This window comes from Dendrobates tinctorius, unplaced genomic scaffold (genome assembly GCF_039654945.1).
Source record: "Dendrobates tinctorius isolate UK_male_01 unplaced genomic scaffold, ASM3965494v1 ptg000059l, whole genome shotgun sequence".
NCBI lineage: Eukaryota > Metazoa > Chordata > Amphibia > Anura > Dendrobatidae > Dendrobates > Dendrobates tinctorius.
The window spans coordinates 19,996,491-20,013,381 of NW_027361727.1; the positions used below are offsets into that span (position 1 = coordinate 19,996,491).

General features: G+C 42.8%; 1 protein-coding gene across 4 annotated transcripts in view; it reads left to right on the forward strand.

The window, feature by feature from the left end:
- The window catches only part of OSBPL5 (oxysterol binding protein like 5), a 158,969-nt gene that overhangs the window by 85,690 nt on the left and 56,388 nt on the right, over positions 1–16,891 (forward strand). For 3 of the 4 annotated variants that reach the window (XM_073578528.1, XM_073578525.1, XM_073578526.1), the window contains 3 exons: positions 1,789–1,945; positions 2,194–2,267; positions 14,174–14,254. In XM_073578528.1, the coding sequence (XP_073434629.1) occupies positions 1,789–1,945; positions 2,194–2,267; positions 14,174–14,254 (312 nt within the window). The remainder of the gene's footprint in view (positions 1–1,788; positions 1,946–2,193; positions 2,268–14,173; positions 14,255–16,891) is intronic. The other variant, XM_073578527.1, reaches the window with a different exon arrangement.

The window sequence follows — 16,891 nt, forward strand, 5'->3', positions numbered from 1 at the left end:
TTCACTTAAAGGCGCTATAGAGGAGACGTTCAGAAAGGCACATGTTGGTGGAGTGTTGGAAGGGAGCATTCCATCTTGCCTGGAGGTTGACTGGGTCCCTGACCCAGAGGACACAGCACGGAGGCAGGCACCTGTGTGTACTACAGACTGTGAGTAAAGCTTTGGAACTACAAACCCTGGTGTCCTCCACTCATTCCGGCGCCAACACCCTCAGCACTGCTACATTTCTGCACCATCCACGTCTCCCAACTATCATCTCCATCTAAACTGCCCTGGGACTACAGCTTCACCTGTGGGGAGCTTTTACATCTTTGCTGCACCATACCATCAGTCCCAGCGGATCTGCATGCAGCGTCGGCTTAACACCTCAATTGCCGAACACCACAGGTGGCGTCACGAACTATTCATTCAATTAACTACATCCACCATTCAATCTCCCTATTACTTGGGCGCCCAGGGCCACAGACCGGGTCACTGCTGCTGTGACACATCCCGCTGATACCGGCCCGGTACCGAGTACCCCACGGCCCTGGGAGGGCGACCCATACACAGTGACTGCACCAGCAGAATAGTGAGTGCAGCTCTGGAGAATAATACAGGATGTAACTCAGGATCAGTAATGTAAGGTATGTACACATTGACTGCACCAGCAGAATAGTGAGTGCAGCTCTGGAGTAGAATACAGGATGTAGCTCAGGATCAGTACAGAAAAATGATGTATGTTACAAGGTGGCTTTGTATATAGAATATACTGTATATCTGGCTGTTTGGATCAGAACAATTACCTTATATCCTTTAATTTAAGGAAACTTATGTGCAAATTGGGTAATTCATGAAAAATGATGGTGACTCATGTAAACGTTTTTCTTATCCGGAAACCTTTTACCCATAATGCATGTTAACTAGAACTGACTTGTGTGACAGCAGCCAATGACGTCTGTAGTTCTCACCTGACACCCACACATTCCCGTGGGTCAGTGAGAGATCAATGTCTGTCAGCCCCTCAGAGCGCCCTCCTGACATTGCTCGGACAACCTCTGACACTCTGACTACTCTCATGGCGTGGACACCGGCTGAATTCTTGAGGTTCCGTTAAAAACCCAACCTCATAGCATATAGGCGGTTGCTGTTCAGGGGCTAAATTTAGAGGCTTTTTATAAGTAGTAATCTGGTGCCAGCGGTGCTGTGCAGTCATTTATATTAGTCATGGGAGAAATGTGGATTATTACTATAGTCAGCAGTTGGGTCTACTTGTTCTGAGCTGCAAATATTCTCCAGAACAATATAATCATAGATTATGTGTTGACTGTAGCAATTAATGACCCTGAAGGTTGAGTCTAGACGCTGAGATCAATCTTGATGTTTAAGAAAGGAAGTTGTTGGTCATTTTACGCAAACTATGAAAAGGAGTTACTATTTTTGTTTTTTTATGTGATTTTTGGGAAAATTTGTGTGGGTCCCTGGAAGCCACAAGCAAGCCGGCTCCTTGCTGTTGACATCTTCGGTTATGGTTTAATTTATATTCTAAGACCTTGTTTAAAATCCGCAAAAAGCATATAAGCTGACCATTTGTGATATATTTCGTTCCATGTAACCGTAGCATTCGTCACATGGAAAGAGGAGTCATTGCAGGGGCACTAGGTTATACAGACACTGGTGAGGTACCAGTTGACTGAACGTTCAAAACTTCATGTGACCCCCATGGGCTGGCTATAGAGACCTCATGGACACATAACTGTAAATCCCACATTTGCCTCCTAATTCTCACCATTCACGTTTTATTTTCAGAAAACCTCACCGGCGCACAACATGAAGGAGGAGAATTTCCTCCGGCGCAGATTCTCCTTGTGTCCCACCACCATTACTCATCAGAAGAATGATACTAACAAGCTGGCGCGAAACTTGTCGTTTGGAGCGGATCATGATATAAATGCACTTAATACAGGTGAGCATTGGGGTCTTCAGTGATTTATGAAGTGATCTGTTCTCCCAGATACAAGTGTAACGTGAAAGATCAATGTGTCTTCCTGGGGACCAACAGCAAGCGGTAGCACGGCTGATGATGGATCATATCTTTATTTTGATACCAATTATGCCTCTTGCTGTTAATACACCCAGTGACCCAATATTACAGCTGATTTATAAACATCTAAGCTACCGAGGGGTTCATACTTTTTTATTGTTCCTCCGCAGGAAAAGATACAGAACATAACAATTTACCAAATGTGAAAGATGAAGCTCCGCTGACTCCAAATGCTGCTAATAAGGTACCAGATATGTATTTGGAATAATGTGTTTTCATGATTAATACACAGGAGACATTTATTTTGGAAGGGTCAATTTTCTCTTAAAGGGGTTGTCCAGCTCCTTTTTAAATTAAAGTAAACCTCATTTTTGGCCTATGAGCTGCGGCCACCGCCATCAGGGGCTTATCTACAGCATTCTGTGATGTGATGCTGTAGATAAGCCACCGATGTAACCTGAAAGATAAGAAAAATAAGTTAGATTATACTCACGCGGGGGTCCGGTCCTTCACCTCCCATCTTCTAGTGATGACGTCCTCCTTCTTACTTCTCCCTCGACTCCTGTGCAGGCGTACTTTACCTGCCCTGTTGAGGGCAGAGCAGAGTACTGCAGTGCGCAGGCGCCGGACCTCTCTGACCTTTCCCGGCACCTGCACACTGCAGCACTCTGCTCTGCCCTCAATAGGGCAGATATAGTACGCCTGCGCAGGAGCCACGGCAGAAGTAAGGAGGAGGACATCATCGCTAGAAGATGGGAGGCACCGGACCGCAACACCCACGGCACCTGCCCCTCAGTGAGTATAATCTAACTCGTTTTTCTTATCTTTCAGGTTACATCGGGGGGATTATCTACAGCATTACAGAATGCTGTAGATAAGCCCCTGATGGCGGTGGCCGCTGCTCATAGGCCAAAAGTGAGGTGACAGATTCCCTTTAAGTAGACCCCATTGTAAAATAAAAAGAACAGATACTCACTTTCACTTTTCTATTACAGCACAGTGTAATTTAAATCTAAGAGTGATGATATTTATAAAAAAAAAAAACAAAAATCAGACCCCCCCATCTTTCCCATCACATCCTGCTCTTATAAACTTCTATTGTATGAAATTTACGGAGAAAAAATAGATGCTTTTATTTTTTGGGGAAACAACAATTCTTGTCCATGTACATTTGATTAAGTAAGCTGCAATACAGACACAGCCTTTTTAAAGAAATGGCCCTTTTTTGTACAGCGTTTTTAAAACCTGGACTCCCAATTAATTGCTCAGATACATTTTCACAGATATGATCGAAGCCTAAATATCTGGCTTCCTCTGTTGTGTGCTGGAAACCGAACACATGAAATATCCTCCTAAATCTTAGGTGTGTAATGAGTGATACTACTGTTGCTGTAATGGTTTCATGGAGTTCTGTGGTCCGGGTCCAGCCCCGTCCCCAGACCGGGAGACTGCAGCAGAATCTGTTCTAGCACAGATGTAAATAATTCATGTCAGAGACTCAGCAGTAAACATACGGTACATAAACCAGTGCCGTGCCCCTGCATTATTCATACCCACAATCGCCAGCCTGGGAAATATGCTAATTACCCAGATTGTCAATAAACGCTACATTGTATTATTGTAACGGTTTACTCATAAGAATAAAGTACTGATATCCTGTGAGACTGACACAATTCCCATATTCAAATCCTCTGCTGTGGCTCCTGTGAATTCTTAATTATAAATGATCATTCCTTATTTTCTGATTCATTATATGTATACTCATTATATATTTTTTTTTATACAAAACTAAATTAGATTTATATGCAATGGTTTAAAAGATATGGAAACATTTGCATATGTTTTGTAGGGCGTTTTAGGTATTATGTGGAATGAAACATTTCTGCAATTTTCAAAGAATCAAACTTTTTTTACAGTTTTTCCTACATATATTACAACACACTCCAAGCTGCTGAATTCTGTACAGTCTCAATCCCAACTGTTGTACATGTTCTGGGTAGTTTTCAGCTCCTCTGTTTTTTCTTTTCAATGCGAACAAAAGCTCCATTCTGATATGACATATGCTTAGATGCTCCTTCATCATAGGAGAGAGAGAGAGAGGGGTTATGGACTGAGCTGACATACAGATAGCTGTCGAGATTGAGGCCGAATAGTGTTAAGCAGCTTGTAGTGTGTTGTAATACATGCAAGCTGTAGAAGATAAAAAATGAATCAATTAAATGGTTTACATCACATATTACATGCAATACATAAATTAAAATAGACAACATAACCTTTAAAAGATTTTGCATATATATATATATATATATATATATATATATATATATATATCTTGCTTTATATATTCCAGTATTTTTTTAATGATATTCTGCTCATCATTAGTCTTTTATGAGGACCCCCCCCATCTATAATAATTTGTTCATATATTATAATAGATTCAGTTTTAAAAAATTGCAAACTATATTGTAACTCAGACTTAACACTGGAGAACCTCCGGCAACATAGAGTGATCTCATAATAAAGTTTTCAATTGCAGTTTTACTGCTATGAATTTGTTAAGCCACGTTGGAAAATGTCTCCAATTTGGGGTAATTACCTCTGCTTGAGCAACTGCACCTGGAAATTTATTGTAAAATTTCAAAATGTGAGCGTTTACGGAGAAAAGCCTGGAAGACTGGCAGCATGAGAATACAACTGCTGCACATTATAATAGGAGCATACAATGCCACTGAGGGAGCTAATAAAACCTGAGCAGATAAAAGTCTGTGAACTCTAGAATTAAATTACACCCATCATTGTAGATTACCGTATTTATTTTTTTTGCTATAAGATGCAACCCAGGTCTAGATGACAGAATATAGGAAAACAATATTTAATACTAATTAAAATTTCTCAGGTGGTTTAAAGGGGTATTCTCAAGTTGTCTCCTGAGTAGCCCACAGCTTTTGAGTTTCTGTCATTTCCTGGTTTCTGGCAGGGTGGGCTCTCCTCCTTGAGTGATAATTCTCGTGACTGTATAGATATAGTATTAGGAGAACTATGAAGCACAGCACACATTCAGTTATCGGAGGTTTGTTCTGGAGTAGACACTGCTATCTCTTTACTTACATATAGAAATAACTGCTCATTTGAAAAGCACACAGCCCTGGACAGTGAGAGCAGTGATTAGAGAAGCCGGTGATTTTGCAGGACTTATAACAGCAGTTCATCAGGAGTTGAGAGGGAGGTGTGCAGACTACAATTGTATAGAAATTAATGGGGTGGACAAAACTGGCTGGTGTTTTATGAGTTAATCCCTCTCCTAGGATGTAACTGCTGTGCACTCTCTCCCAGGGTCTGGGCAGGCAGAGGAGACAAAGCTCTCACAGCAGAGGAATGACAGCAGATTGAAAAAGCAAGTCAGTTGCAAACTTGCTTATTTTTATGCTGTCAAACTAAAGCAATTTTATAACATGAGAATAACTCTTTAATGAAGGGCAAGGGATAATGCCACTAAACGTGGTGTCCATAGAGGAGTTTAGTAAACCAAATCTGATCTGTGTAATTGGGGGAAATTTTCCTAAACATCCTATACTTGAATAGCGTATTGCGTTTTGGTGCTCCTGTTGAGTAGAAGCATAAAATACTGTTAGGGCACAAAAATGGCGCTGTCCAAATGTAGAGCTTAAGGTAATTGAGGGGTGCACTGGGAGTTATATACAGTGTGACAGTCCGACCCAGTAACAATGTGAGATGGAGTGTACTACAAGCACACAATCATTGCTTATAAAGGTATATATACAGACAGTGCACAACAACACTCTGAGAGTGGTGATCAGCAAGAAGAGGACCACTTGCCTATTGCTGCCTGCAGCGCAGAGGAAATGTGCATTCGCAATAAGCAGCTTCTCATTGGCATGTCCGATACAGGAGGGCTGTGTTATGTTTGTGAGCGGTGGCATGGAAGGCAGAGAGTACCGTCACTGTGCAGGCAGTTCCTGGAAGTGAATGAGTGCGCTGTGCATGGCTCTCTTAATGACCCGGCAGTGCGCTCTATAAATGATTTGCCTGAACGTCAATGAAGCAGTCATCTTCTGGACCTCCCGCCTTCAGAATATAAGATGCAGGCACATTTTAGCTAGATATTATCCAGCTAAAAAGTGTGTCTTATAGTTTGAAAAATATAATATTTATACGGAGCTTAATTTTCCAGGTCCTGGAGGTCTCACATAGTGTTGACCCTCCTAAAATCCATATCTTCTGATAATTTTTAGAACCGTACAACATTCTGAATCAGTTTTTAATTTCCTTTCATAAAAAGTTAAAGAGGTTGTTCAGGGTTAAGATATTGATGATCTATCCTTAAAATAGGTCATCCACATTAGATCGGTGGGGGTCTTATATCCAACACCCCTACCGAATAGTTATACAGTGAAGTGAATGGGAAACTGAGGTGCAGTACCCAAAAAGGCCAGTATGCAGTGTATGGAGCCGTGATGTTTGGTTCTGTGCCCTGTGAATTTCCTGCCACCGCAGGGGCTGGTAACAGTTGATCGGTGGGGTTACTGGGCGTCAGCTCGCCACCTATCTGATATTGATGATCTATCCAGAGGATAGACAGATGAAGACACAAATAATAGAACATATTGTGTAAGCTTCCACCTAAAACCGCATTTGTGCTGTACAATATAATTATAAGCCGTGTACGGTGGGAGGTGGGACGTGTCCTCATGCAGCAGATACATTGATTAATTCTCCGCCGTACCGAGGCGTCTTTTATGGATTGCCTGGGAAAGGAGATGCAACAAGAAGTATTTTCTGCTGAGAGAAGCAAGAATGTTTGTATAAAATTCCCCGGTGACATTTAACCAGCAGGGACGTGTCGCTCTTAATTTCTTTAGTCCTGTTGAGAACAGCAGAATCCACTGAGCAGCTAAATCAGGAGGAGGCAGCGCTGCGCTACAAAGGAGCCAAGACTCACAATATTATCGTTGCCCTAATGGACTGTGTGTGCCGTTATACCCGCTACCTCTTCTTGGCACATACTGTACACCCATAGTATTGGAGCAAAATATTCAATATTTCCCTAGGTAATAATAATGGTGTCCCTTACTGTTCAGGAGGAAGGAGGTCAGGTTTGTAATGTCAATTTACATAAAAAAAATTAAAAAGGCTGTTAATTGATATTATAAACTACTTTGCAACGTTTCCACCCAAAAATAAAAAAAAAAAAAAAAAAAAAAAAATTATGCAGCAATACCATTACTCCTAACAGTGGTGAATTACTCTACATTTATCATCATTAATAATAATAAATTTTATTTCTATAGCGCCGACATATTCCGCAGCACTTTAGATTTCAGAGGGGATTTGTACAGACAATAGACATTACAGCATAACAATAATCACATAGATCATAACAGACACCAAGAGGAATGAGGGCCCTGCTCGCAAGCTTACAGTCTATGAGGAAAAAGGGAGACACGAAAGGTGGGTGGTAACAGTTGCCCTCATTGTATGGACCAGCCATAATGTTAAGTGTGTAACAGTACAGACACAGAGGGCTAATGGATGCATAAAGCATGTGGGAACATGATGCAGGAAATCTGGTTATGGTAAAACTTTTGGCTCTGCCACACAGGGATAGATTAGGTTAATGTGTTGAGGCGGTAGGCCAGTCTGAATAAATGCGTTTTCAGGGCACGCTTAAAATTGTGGGGATTGGGGACAAATCGTATTGACCTGGAAGTGCATTCCAAGGAATTGGCACAGCACGTGTAAAGTCTTGGAGACGGGAGTGGGAGGTTCTGATTATTGAGGATGCTAACCTCAGGTCATCAGCAGAACAGAGGGCGCGGGTAGGGTGGTAGACTGAAACAAGGGAGGAGATGTAAGGTGGTGCTGAGCCATGGAGGGCTTTGTGGGTGAGGGTAATAAGTTTATACTGAATTCTGGAGTGGATGGGTAGCCAGTGTAATGACTGGCACAAGGTAGAGGCATCGTTGTAACGATTGGTGAGGAATATGATCCTGGCTGCAGCATTCAAGACAGATTGGAGAGGGAAGAGTTTGGTAAGAGGGAGACCGATTAGAAGAGAGTTACAATAGTCGAGACAAGAATGAATAAGAGAAACAGTAAGAGTTTTTGCAGAGTCAAAAGAAAGAAAAGTTCGAATTCTAGAAATGTTTTTGAGGTGCAGATGACAAGAGCGAGCCAGTGATCGAATGTGGGGGGCAAAGGAAAGCTCGGAGTCAAGTATGACCCCAAGACAGCGGGCATGTTGCTGGGGAGTAATAGTGGAACCACACACAGAAATGGCAATGTCGGGTGTAGGTACATTTGTAGAGGGAGGAAACACAAGGAGTTCAGTCTTTGACAGGTTCAGCTTCAGATATAGTGAGGACATGATGTTAGACACAGCGTTTAGACAATCGCCGGTGTTTTCTAGAAAGGCTGGCGTGATGTCAGGAGAAGCAGCGTATAATTGGGTGTCATCAGCATATAGATGGTACTGGAAACCAAATCTACTCATTGTTTGACCAATAGGGGCAGTGTACAAGGAGAAGAGGAGGGGGCCTAGAACCAATCCTTGAGGAACCCCAACAGTAAGGGGAAGGTGAGAGGTGTAGGAACCGGCAAAAGATATAGTAAAGGAGCGATCAGAGAGATAAGAGGAGAACCTGGAGAGAACGGTGTCCTTGAGGCCAATGTAACGGAGCATAGTGAGGAGGAGCTGACTATCCAGAGTGTCGAATGCTGCAGAGAGATCCAAGAGAATTAGCATGGAGTAGTGACCGTTAGATTTAGCTGTTAGTAGATCACTAGAGACTTTAGTGAGGGCAGTTTCAGTAGAGTGTAAAGAGCGGAAATCGGATTGGAGAGGGTCGAGAAGAGAGTTATCAAAGAGGTAGCGGATAAGACGGGAGTGGATCAGGCGTTCCAGGAGTTTAGAGCTGAAGGGAAGATTAGAGACAGGTCTATAGTTAGCAGCACAGTTTTGGTTGAGAGATTTTTTTTAAGTAGTGGATGTATGATGGCATGCTCAAATGAGGAGGGAAAGATACCAGAAGAGAGAGAGAGGTTAAATATTTTAGTTAGGAGAGGGGTGACAGCAGGGGAAAGGGACTGGAGGAGATGTGACGGAAATGGGTCACTGGTGCAAGTGGTTGGGCGAGAAGATACAAGGAGCCTGTTTACTTCTTCTTCTGTGACTGGTTCAAAATCAGAGACTGAGCTAGATGCAGTGGGGGAGGGAGGACAGTGCATGGTATGAGGTGACTGGGAGATAATTTCCTGTCGAATCTGGTCAATTTTTTCTTTGAAGTAATTGGCCAGATCGTCAGCTTAGAGCTCCGTGGTTGGGGCCTGTACTCTTGGGTTGAGTAGAGAATGAAAAGTGTCAAAGAGATGTTTCGGGTTATTGGACAGTAAGGTGATGAGGGTGTTGAAATAGGTTTGTTTGGAGAGGTGAAGGGCAGTGTTGTATGTTCTAAGCATAAACTTAAAATGGATGTAATCTTCGTGTAGATTGGATTTTCTCCACAGACGTTCGGCGCACCTGGAGCACCGCTGCAGGAAACGTGTTTGCAGGGTGTGCCAGGGTTGTCGCCGTCTGTGTTGTGGTGTTCTATTTATAGGGGGTGCAAATTCATCCAGAGCACTTTGAAGTGTTTCATTGTAATGCTTCAATGCGGAATCAGGACATGAGAGGGAGGAGATAGGGGCCAATGAAGACTGCAAGTCTTCATAAGTTTCTGGGTGTTAATGGCCTGTATGTTTTTATAAATATGGACAGTGAGGGTGATCTGAGCAGCCTGGCAGTTCTTGATAGAGAATGAAAGAAGATTGTGGCCAGAGAGCGGGAGAGGGGAGTTTGCAAAATCATCCACTGTACAAAACCGAGAGAAGACCAAGTCGAGGGAGTTTCCGTCTTCATGCGTTGGAGAATTAGTAAGCTGCGAAAGGCCAAACGAGGTTAGAGATAAAAGGTGAGTAGCAGATGGGGAGAGGGGAAGAGCAATGGGGATGTTGAAATCTCCCATGATGAGAGTAGGGATGTCAAAGGAGAGAAAATGTGGAAGCCAAGTGGCAAAATGATCCAGGAACTGATGGGAGGGGCCGGGAGGACGATACACCACCGCCACTCGCATGGAGAAGGGGGTGTAGAGTCTGACGGCATGGACCTCAAAAGAAGGGAAGACAAGTGAGGGTAGTTGAGGGATAACCAGAAAGGTACATTTTGGTGATAGGAGCAGACCAACGCCTCCACCTGCTCTATTGTCTGATCTTGGGGTATGAGAGAAGTGTAGTCCCCCATATGAAAGAGCAGCAGCAGCGGTAGTGTCTGACTGCTGGATCCAGGTTTCAGTAAGAGCCAGGAGGTTAAGAGAATTAGAAAGGAAAAGTCATGAGTGAAGGAGAGTTTGTTACACACTGAGCGAGAATTCCAAAGTGCACAATTAAGAGAGACAGATGGCATGCAGTGAATATTAATAAGATTAGAGGTGTTTCTGAGTGTAGCAGTTGAGGAGTTTGACTTTCTATAACATGGGGGACCAGGGTTGGGAGCAATGTCTCCTGCGACTAGGAGAAGGAGGATAGAAAGAGTGAGCAGATGGTTAAGTGATTTGTGAGAGTGTCTCTTATGTTGAATGGTGGGACTGACTGGATCTGTGCAATTTAACACTGTGAAAAGAGCATGAGTGCTATACATAGGAGAGGAAAGGAGCGAGGGGCCGATATGGATGGAGTGTATAGAGTTAATGCCAGGGCGGTGGATGTGTGTGAATGCAGCGGCCAGGATATAAATTATAAATTATACAAATGCATATGGTATATATTTGTTGTACTCCAAATGTACAGGGAGTAGATGTATATAAATATCTTACCTGTCTCCTGCCCTGTCTAACTGCCATGTTATAACTGCCAGTACTTTGATACATGTACTTCGATTACATGTGCATAAATGCCCCCAGCATAAATGCCTTCCCCAAGCTATGTCTGAATATATAGGAGGCTGATGCTTAAATGTTTTTTTTTTTTTCATTAAACCTCATCTGCAATGTGATTGCCTGTGCAGACACCTTATAAAGATCCTTTTGTAGTATTAAAAGGTTTAGCTCAGTTATTATCCTATATAGTTTTGTGTCATCAGCAGAAACTAACACCTTTACAGTCAATCCCATCCATGAGATCATTAATAATGAGATGAAAAATAATTGAGCCTAACCTGGATCTTTGTGGTCCCCACTGCTCCCAGTACTGATCTAGTGGTCCCAACTACTACCAATACTGATCCATGTGGTCCCCACTACTATCAGTACTGATCCTTGTAGTCCCTACTGCTCCCAGTACTGATCTAGTGGTCCCCATTACTACTAGTATTGATCTTTATAGACCCTACTGCTCCCAGTACTGATCCTTGTGGTCCACACGACTACCAGTACTGATCCTTGTGGTCCACACGACTTCCAGTACTGATCCTTGTTGTTCACACTACCACCAGTACTGATCCTTGTTGTTCACACTACCACCAGTACTGATCTTGTGGTCCACATTACTACCAGAACTGATCCTTGTGGTTCCCACTACTACAAGTACTGATCCTTGTGGTCCGCACTGCTCCCAGTACTTGTCTAGTGGTCTCCACTAATACCAGTACTGATCATTGTGGTCCCCACTACTATCACTACTGATCCTTGTAGCCTCTACTGCTCCCAATAATGATCTAGTGGTTCCCACTACTACCAGTACTGATCCTTGTGGTTCCTACTGCTGACTTTATCCCACTAAGAGAATGTACTGTTTGCAATGACTATTTGTTTTCTGTCGTTTAGCCAGTTTCTTATCCATGTGCATGTAGTGTCCCCTAGGCACTGCCTCTGGAGCTTCAGTATAAAGCAGTTATGTGATACAGCATTAAATGCCTTTGCAATGCCCAGATATATCACATCAGTTTCATGACCAACATCCAGATTTTCATTTACCTCCACATAGAAACCCAGCATGTTGGTTAAACTCGACCTGAATTTTATGAATCCATGCTGGTTGTCAGTTATTATATTATTCTTCTGCAGGTTACCGCTTATAATGCCCTCAGAAATGTTAAATACTTTCTTACCCTTCTTCTATATTGGTACCACTCCACTCATCCTCCAATCTTGTGGCAACGACCCTATTACAAGAGAGTCTGAAAAATTGAGATATAGCAGTGTGTTCCTGAGCTCAACTCCCTCAATACCAGTGGATGAATGCCATCAGGCCAGGAGCCTTTATTAATATTTAGTTTGCTCAGTTGCAGCCATTTTTCTTCTTGTGTTAAGTTAGTGTTATTGGGTGGTAAACTTTGATTGCTGCCTTCCTGAATAATTCCTGCACAGGCACTTCATTGGAGAACACAGATGGAAAGCGCATGTGTAATATCTTGGCCTTGCCTTTGTTTTCTATATTATATTCCTCTGGTCATCCTTTATGGGCCAGAGATATTGTTCTTTCTTGGTGTAAATATATTTTTAATATTTCTTTAGATTTACTTTAATGTTGTTGGCGATTTATTTCTCCGGGGCTAACTTTATAGGTTTGATCTCCTTTCTACATTTACTATTGAGATCTTTATATGCTTGGAGGATGCCATTTCTGACGCACTCGGCCTTAACAATTGTAAATTTTTATTGTTTTTTGGCAATTGATAAGCATTTTAGTTCATTTACACACCATTATATAGATAATTAGAACGGGTTATAGAATAAATTTTTTTTATCAGATTTCTTATTTAATGCAATGCTTGTTCCGCTCAATAAACCTTGCTTGGAGTCTTTGGAACAAGTTTCAGAACTTTTCTGGTGCAGATACTATCATAGGGTAATTGTCTTAAAGGGAATCTTTCACCGGAAGTTGCAGGTCTCATTACTGTGCATGCGCCGGTACACTATGTCCCGGAACACAGCGAAATACTTCCAGGACATAGTGGAGCGGCGCATGCGCAGTAATGATTTTCGGCTTTGCCAGCAGTTGGGAAAAGCATACTGCGCGTGCATGAAGCAAGATTGCTTTGCGCACGCGCGAACGATGGAGAAGAACTACTCTAATACCGGAGAAGAGTGTGGATGGAGGCCACGGATGGGGTGGAGAAGAAAGAAGAAACACCACCCATCGGACCGGACCTAGGCCATTTATGTGGCACCCCTGAGGGTTCAGTCGCCACAGAGGTACTGCACCTCATGAGGTGTGGTACCCCACCATTCAGGTAAGGTGGAGACACCTGACCACACTCCAACACCTGCATCCCACACAACATAGTAGTGTAGCAAACCACCCTTTGGTGGCTCCCTGCTTGGAACACAAAGTGTGCTGGGAGGCGGGTGGAGTTTAGATCCCCTGAGTGGGATGGATGAAGGACGTGCTGCAGCCGACCTCAGTGACCTGGGTCCACTGGCACAGGAAAGAGACATTGATAGAAAGCCTGACTCTCTCCATAAGAAGGAAGGATTAGTACAGAACGTAAGGAGAGGAGGACTAAGGATCAGGGTTAGAGCAGAGCCCTTCCCAAGTTCACAGCGCAAGGGCGTACTTCATCTTGCCTGGAGGTTGACTGAGCCCCTGACCTGGAGGACACAGCACCGAGGCGGGCACCTGTATGCACAACAGACTGTGAGTAAAGCTTTGGAACTACATGCCCTGGTGTCCTCCGCTTATTACTGCGCCAACCCACTCAGCACTGCTGCATCTCGGTGCCGGACATTACACTCTCTCCCTTAACACCTCTCTTCATCTACTCTTCCCTGGGACTACAGCCCTACCTGTGGAGGGCTACACCATCATTGCTGCACTACACCATCTGTCCCAGAGGATCTGTCCGCAGCGTCGGCTTAACATCTTCATTGCCGAACACCACAGGTGGCGTCACGAATCATTCACTCATAAACTTTAATCATCATCATCCACACACTCAAAATTCCCCTTTTACAATGGACGCCCAGGGCCTCGGACCGGGTCACAGCTACCGTGACATCTCCCATTGAACCCCACGGGCCCGGTACCGAGTACCCCACGGCCCTGGTACGAGGCGATCCATTTAGATAGGCCTGCAACTTCCGGTGACAGATTCCCTTTAATGAAGATATCATTTCTTACTGTCATATTATAATTTAATGTTTGACATGTGTCTTCTAGTGCGATAATAAACTCTGCAATGGGACAGACAAGGAATGCTTATCTCCAACATCCAAGTCGGTCAAGATGGACACCCTCAAGGTAAAAATATGTCAAGTAACCATGGTCTGATATTATGTGTTACAAAGGAAATAACCAATATGACTTGCAGGCTTTGTAATTCCGGCGTGTTCTCAGGGTCTGGATCATTATCCGTCTTACATCAGGACAGTGAAACATGAAACATTCATCTTTGTTGTGTCTTAAAGCAGTCACTGGGCAGTATCACAGTATTATCCTCAAGATCACCTAATACTAAACCTTTCGTCCTTTGTTTTTTATTAAAAAAAATATATTTTTTTAACTTCACTATATACTATTATCAGTAAAATTACCAAACAATAAAGTGAATATCCACCACACATCCTTCCTGATTAATTTCACAGTCCTTTTATAATGGACGAGTAAAGGACTAAAACATATAGTACGTTCTTGGTGCTGTTAATTTTTGCAGCCTTACCGTCTATAACATAAAGCTATTGTTTCTTGTAGCCACCAATAGAATGAGCCAATTTTATACTACTTATACAGTGAACGCAATATTAAACCCTTAAGGACCCATTTTTCCATTTTGCTATCATCATATTCCTAAAGCTATGACATCCTTATTTATTGGTCAGCATAGCCACGTGGTCTTTAGATCTTGCGGCACAAGTTTTTCTTTCTTTAATGGTGCTTATGGTTTTTTAATTTTTTTTTTGGAAGATGAAAAAAAAAATGTTGCTATTTTTTTTCATTCATATTTTAGATTTCAGTTTTACAGCAATCACCACCTTATATAAATGATTTGCTACATTTATTTTACGTGTTAGCATAATTCAATACTGAATTTATATATATTTTATTACCATAATAAAAATTAAATAAAAAAAACACTTAAAGTCATTTGTTTTTGTGTCTCCATTTTCTAACTGCTATTACTTTTTAATTTGTTTTCATCTGCATCAATTAGGGTTTTATATGAATTTTTTATCGCATTTTATTCCATTCTTTGTTAGATCGGATAAACAAAAATAGCAATACTGCATTATTTATCTATTTTTCATGGTTTTCAGGATATGTTTTTCTTGATAATTTTTAAAACTTTTAAAAACTTTTCAACCCTTTTTAGCCCCACTTTCGTACTTGAACATGTTATGATGCCTGTTCTCTTGTATCATACACTGGAATAATTCAGTTTTGCAGGTATTCTAGTAGGAACATACCTAAGGCTGTGTCTAATAGGTGTACTTAGAACACAGCCACGGGTGACTATTGTTAGACGCCTGGCTGCCAAAACCGCTCATCAGATTGCAGAGGTGCTGATGGAGTCAGTTCCAGAGGGTGCACCGTCTCCACCATCACCATTAACTACGGTATCCTTAAGCTTAAATAGCTCAGAAGCTAGCTTCAATCGTGGTGATTGGGTCAGGATCAATGCTATGAGTTACAGCTCTGCCCTTGCAACTGATCTTGTGACTGCATTAACTGCCCCTACAAGATTAGTTTTACAAAAATGCACATTAGGGCAAGTACCAGCTCCTGACCATGACATACATTTTCTTCATGCGTTGGGAACATTATAAAAATGTATTCAGTAAATTTCCTCTAGCTGTGTCTGTTAGGCGCCGGTATTCTCCCGCTGCACGGGATGGATCCCAAGCCTTGTTTGGTGTTGTGGTCTCCCATTCAGGCTCGGCCGCTGGGATGACTGCTCAGCACAGACTCCGCCTTGCCCAAGCTCATGCTGCATGTGTAACCATAGTAGCCTATGGTGCCTACTGGTGTACCTGTGCAGCGTTGTGCTCTGGAGACTAAGTCCGGATGTCACCCTTCTGAGCATGTCCATGATGTTGCGCCTTCTCATTGGTGCTCTGATGTCAGCTGCTCTGGTGAGGTGGCAGCTTCTGATTGGTCCAAGGCAAGGTCCTGTCCCAAGTGTATAAAAGGCTTTCAGTGCGCTAGTATCATGCTTTTTTGCTGTGTGTAGGTGGGACAGCTACCACTCTGTGTGCACGTGTGCCGCTAATATCACTGCAAGTGTGTTTCTAGACAGGCAGTGTAGGGTGTGAATTCCCGCTTGAACTTAGCAGCTGCCCCGGATGTCCTCAGGCGTAGGCTCAAAAGCCACCGTGTGTCAGTGCAGGTTCACTCACCAGCGTAGTGGGGGGTGAGTTATAGAGACCCCACTAGCATCAATCCCTCTATGCTCCTGTGACGTTTAACAGGGCATAGTTTAGAGTGCGCTCAGTTTCCGCACTACTCTGTGGAGTAACAGAGTCAGGCGCTATGCACTCTGTTCACACCGAGTGACGTTTACTTTGGGGTGTTTACGGTGCTTACTCGCAGCTCCGCTCTGCCATTGTCCTCTAGCTGCAGTTTCGTCATCACCGTACGGTGGACCCCGGGTTGCGAACGCACCTTATTATAATTTATATTTTGTGTGTTCCGCCAATCCTAAGAGTGTCTGCAATCAGTCAAGCTGGGTAACATAAAAACAAGTGCAAGCATAACTAAAGTACAGTGGAAATCATAGCGCTCACATAGCTGAGTATAACTGTAAATCAGACTGATATCAGGCTCACACTATGTGTTTGCTGGACATTTCCTCGGCTCTGCTCGACTTGTTAGCACTGTATGAGCTTTAATGAAATTTCATTCTTTCAGCTTTGCTGGCTCAATAAATTCCTCCATACGTAC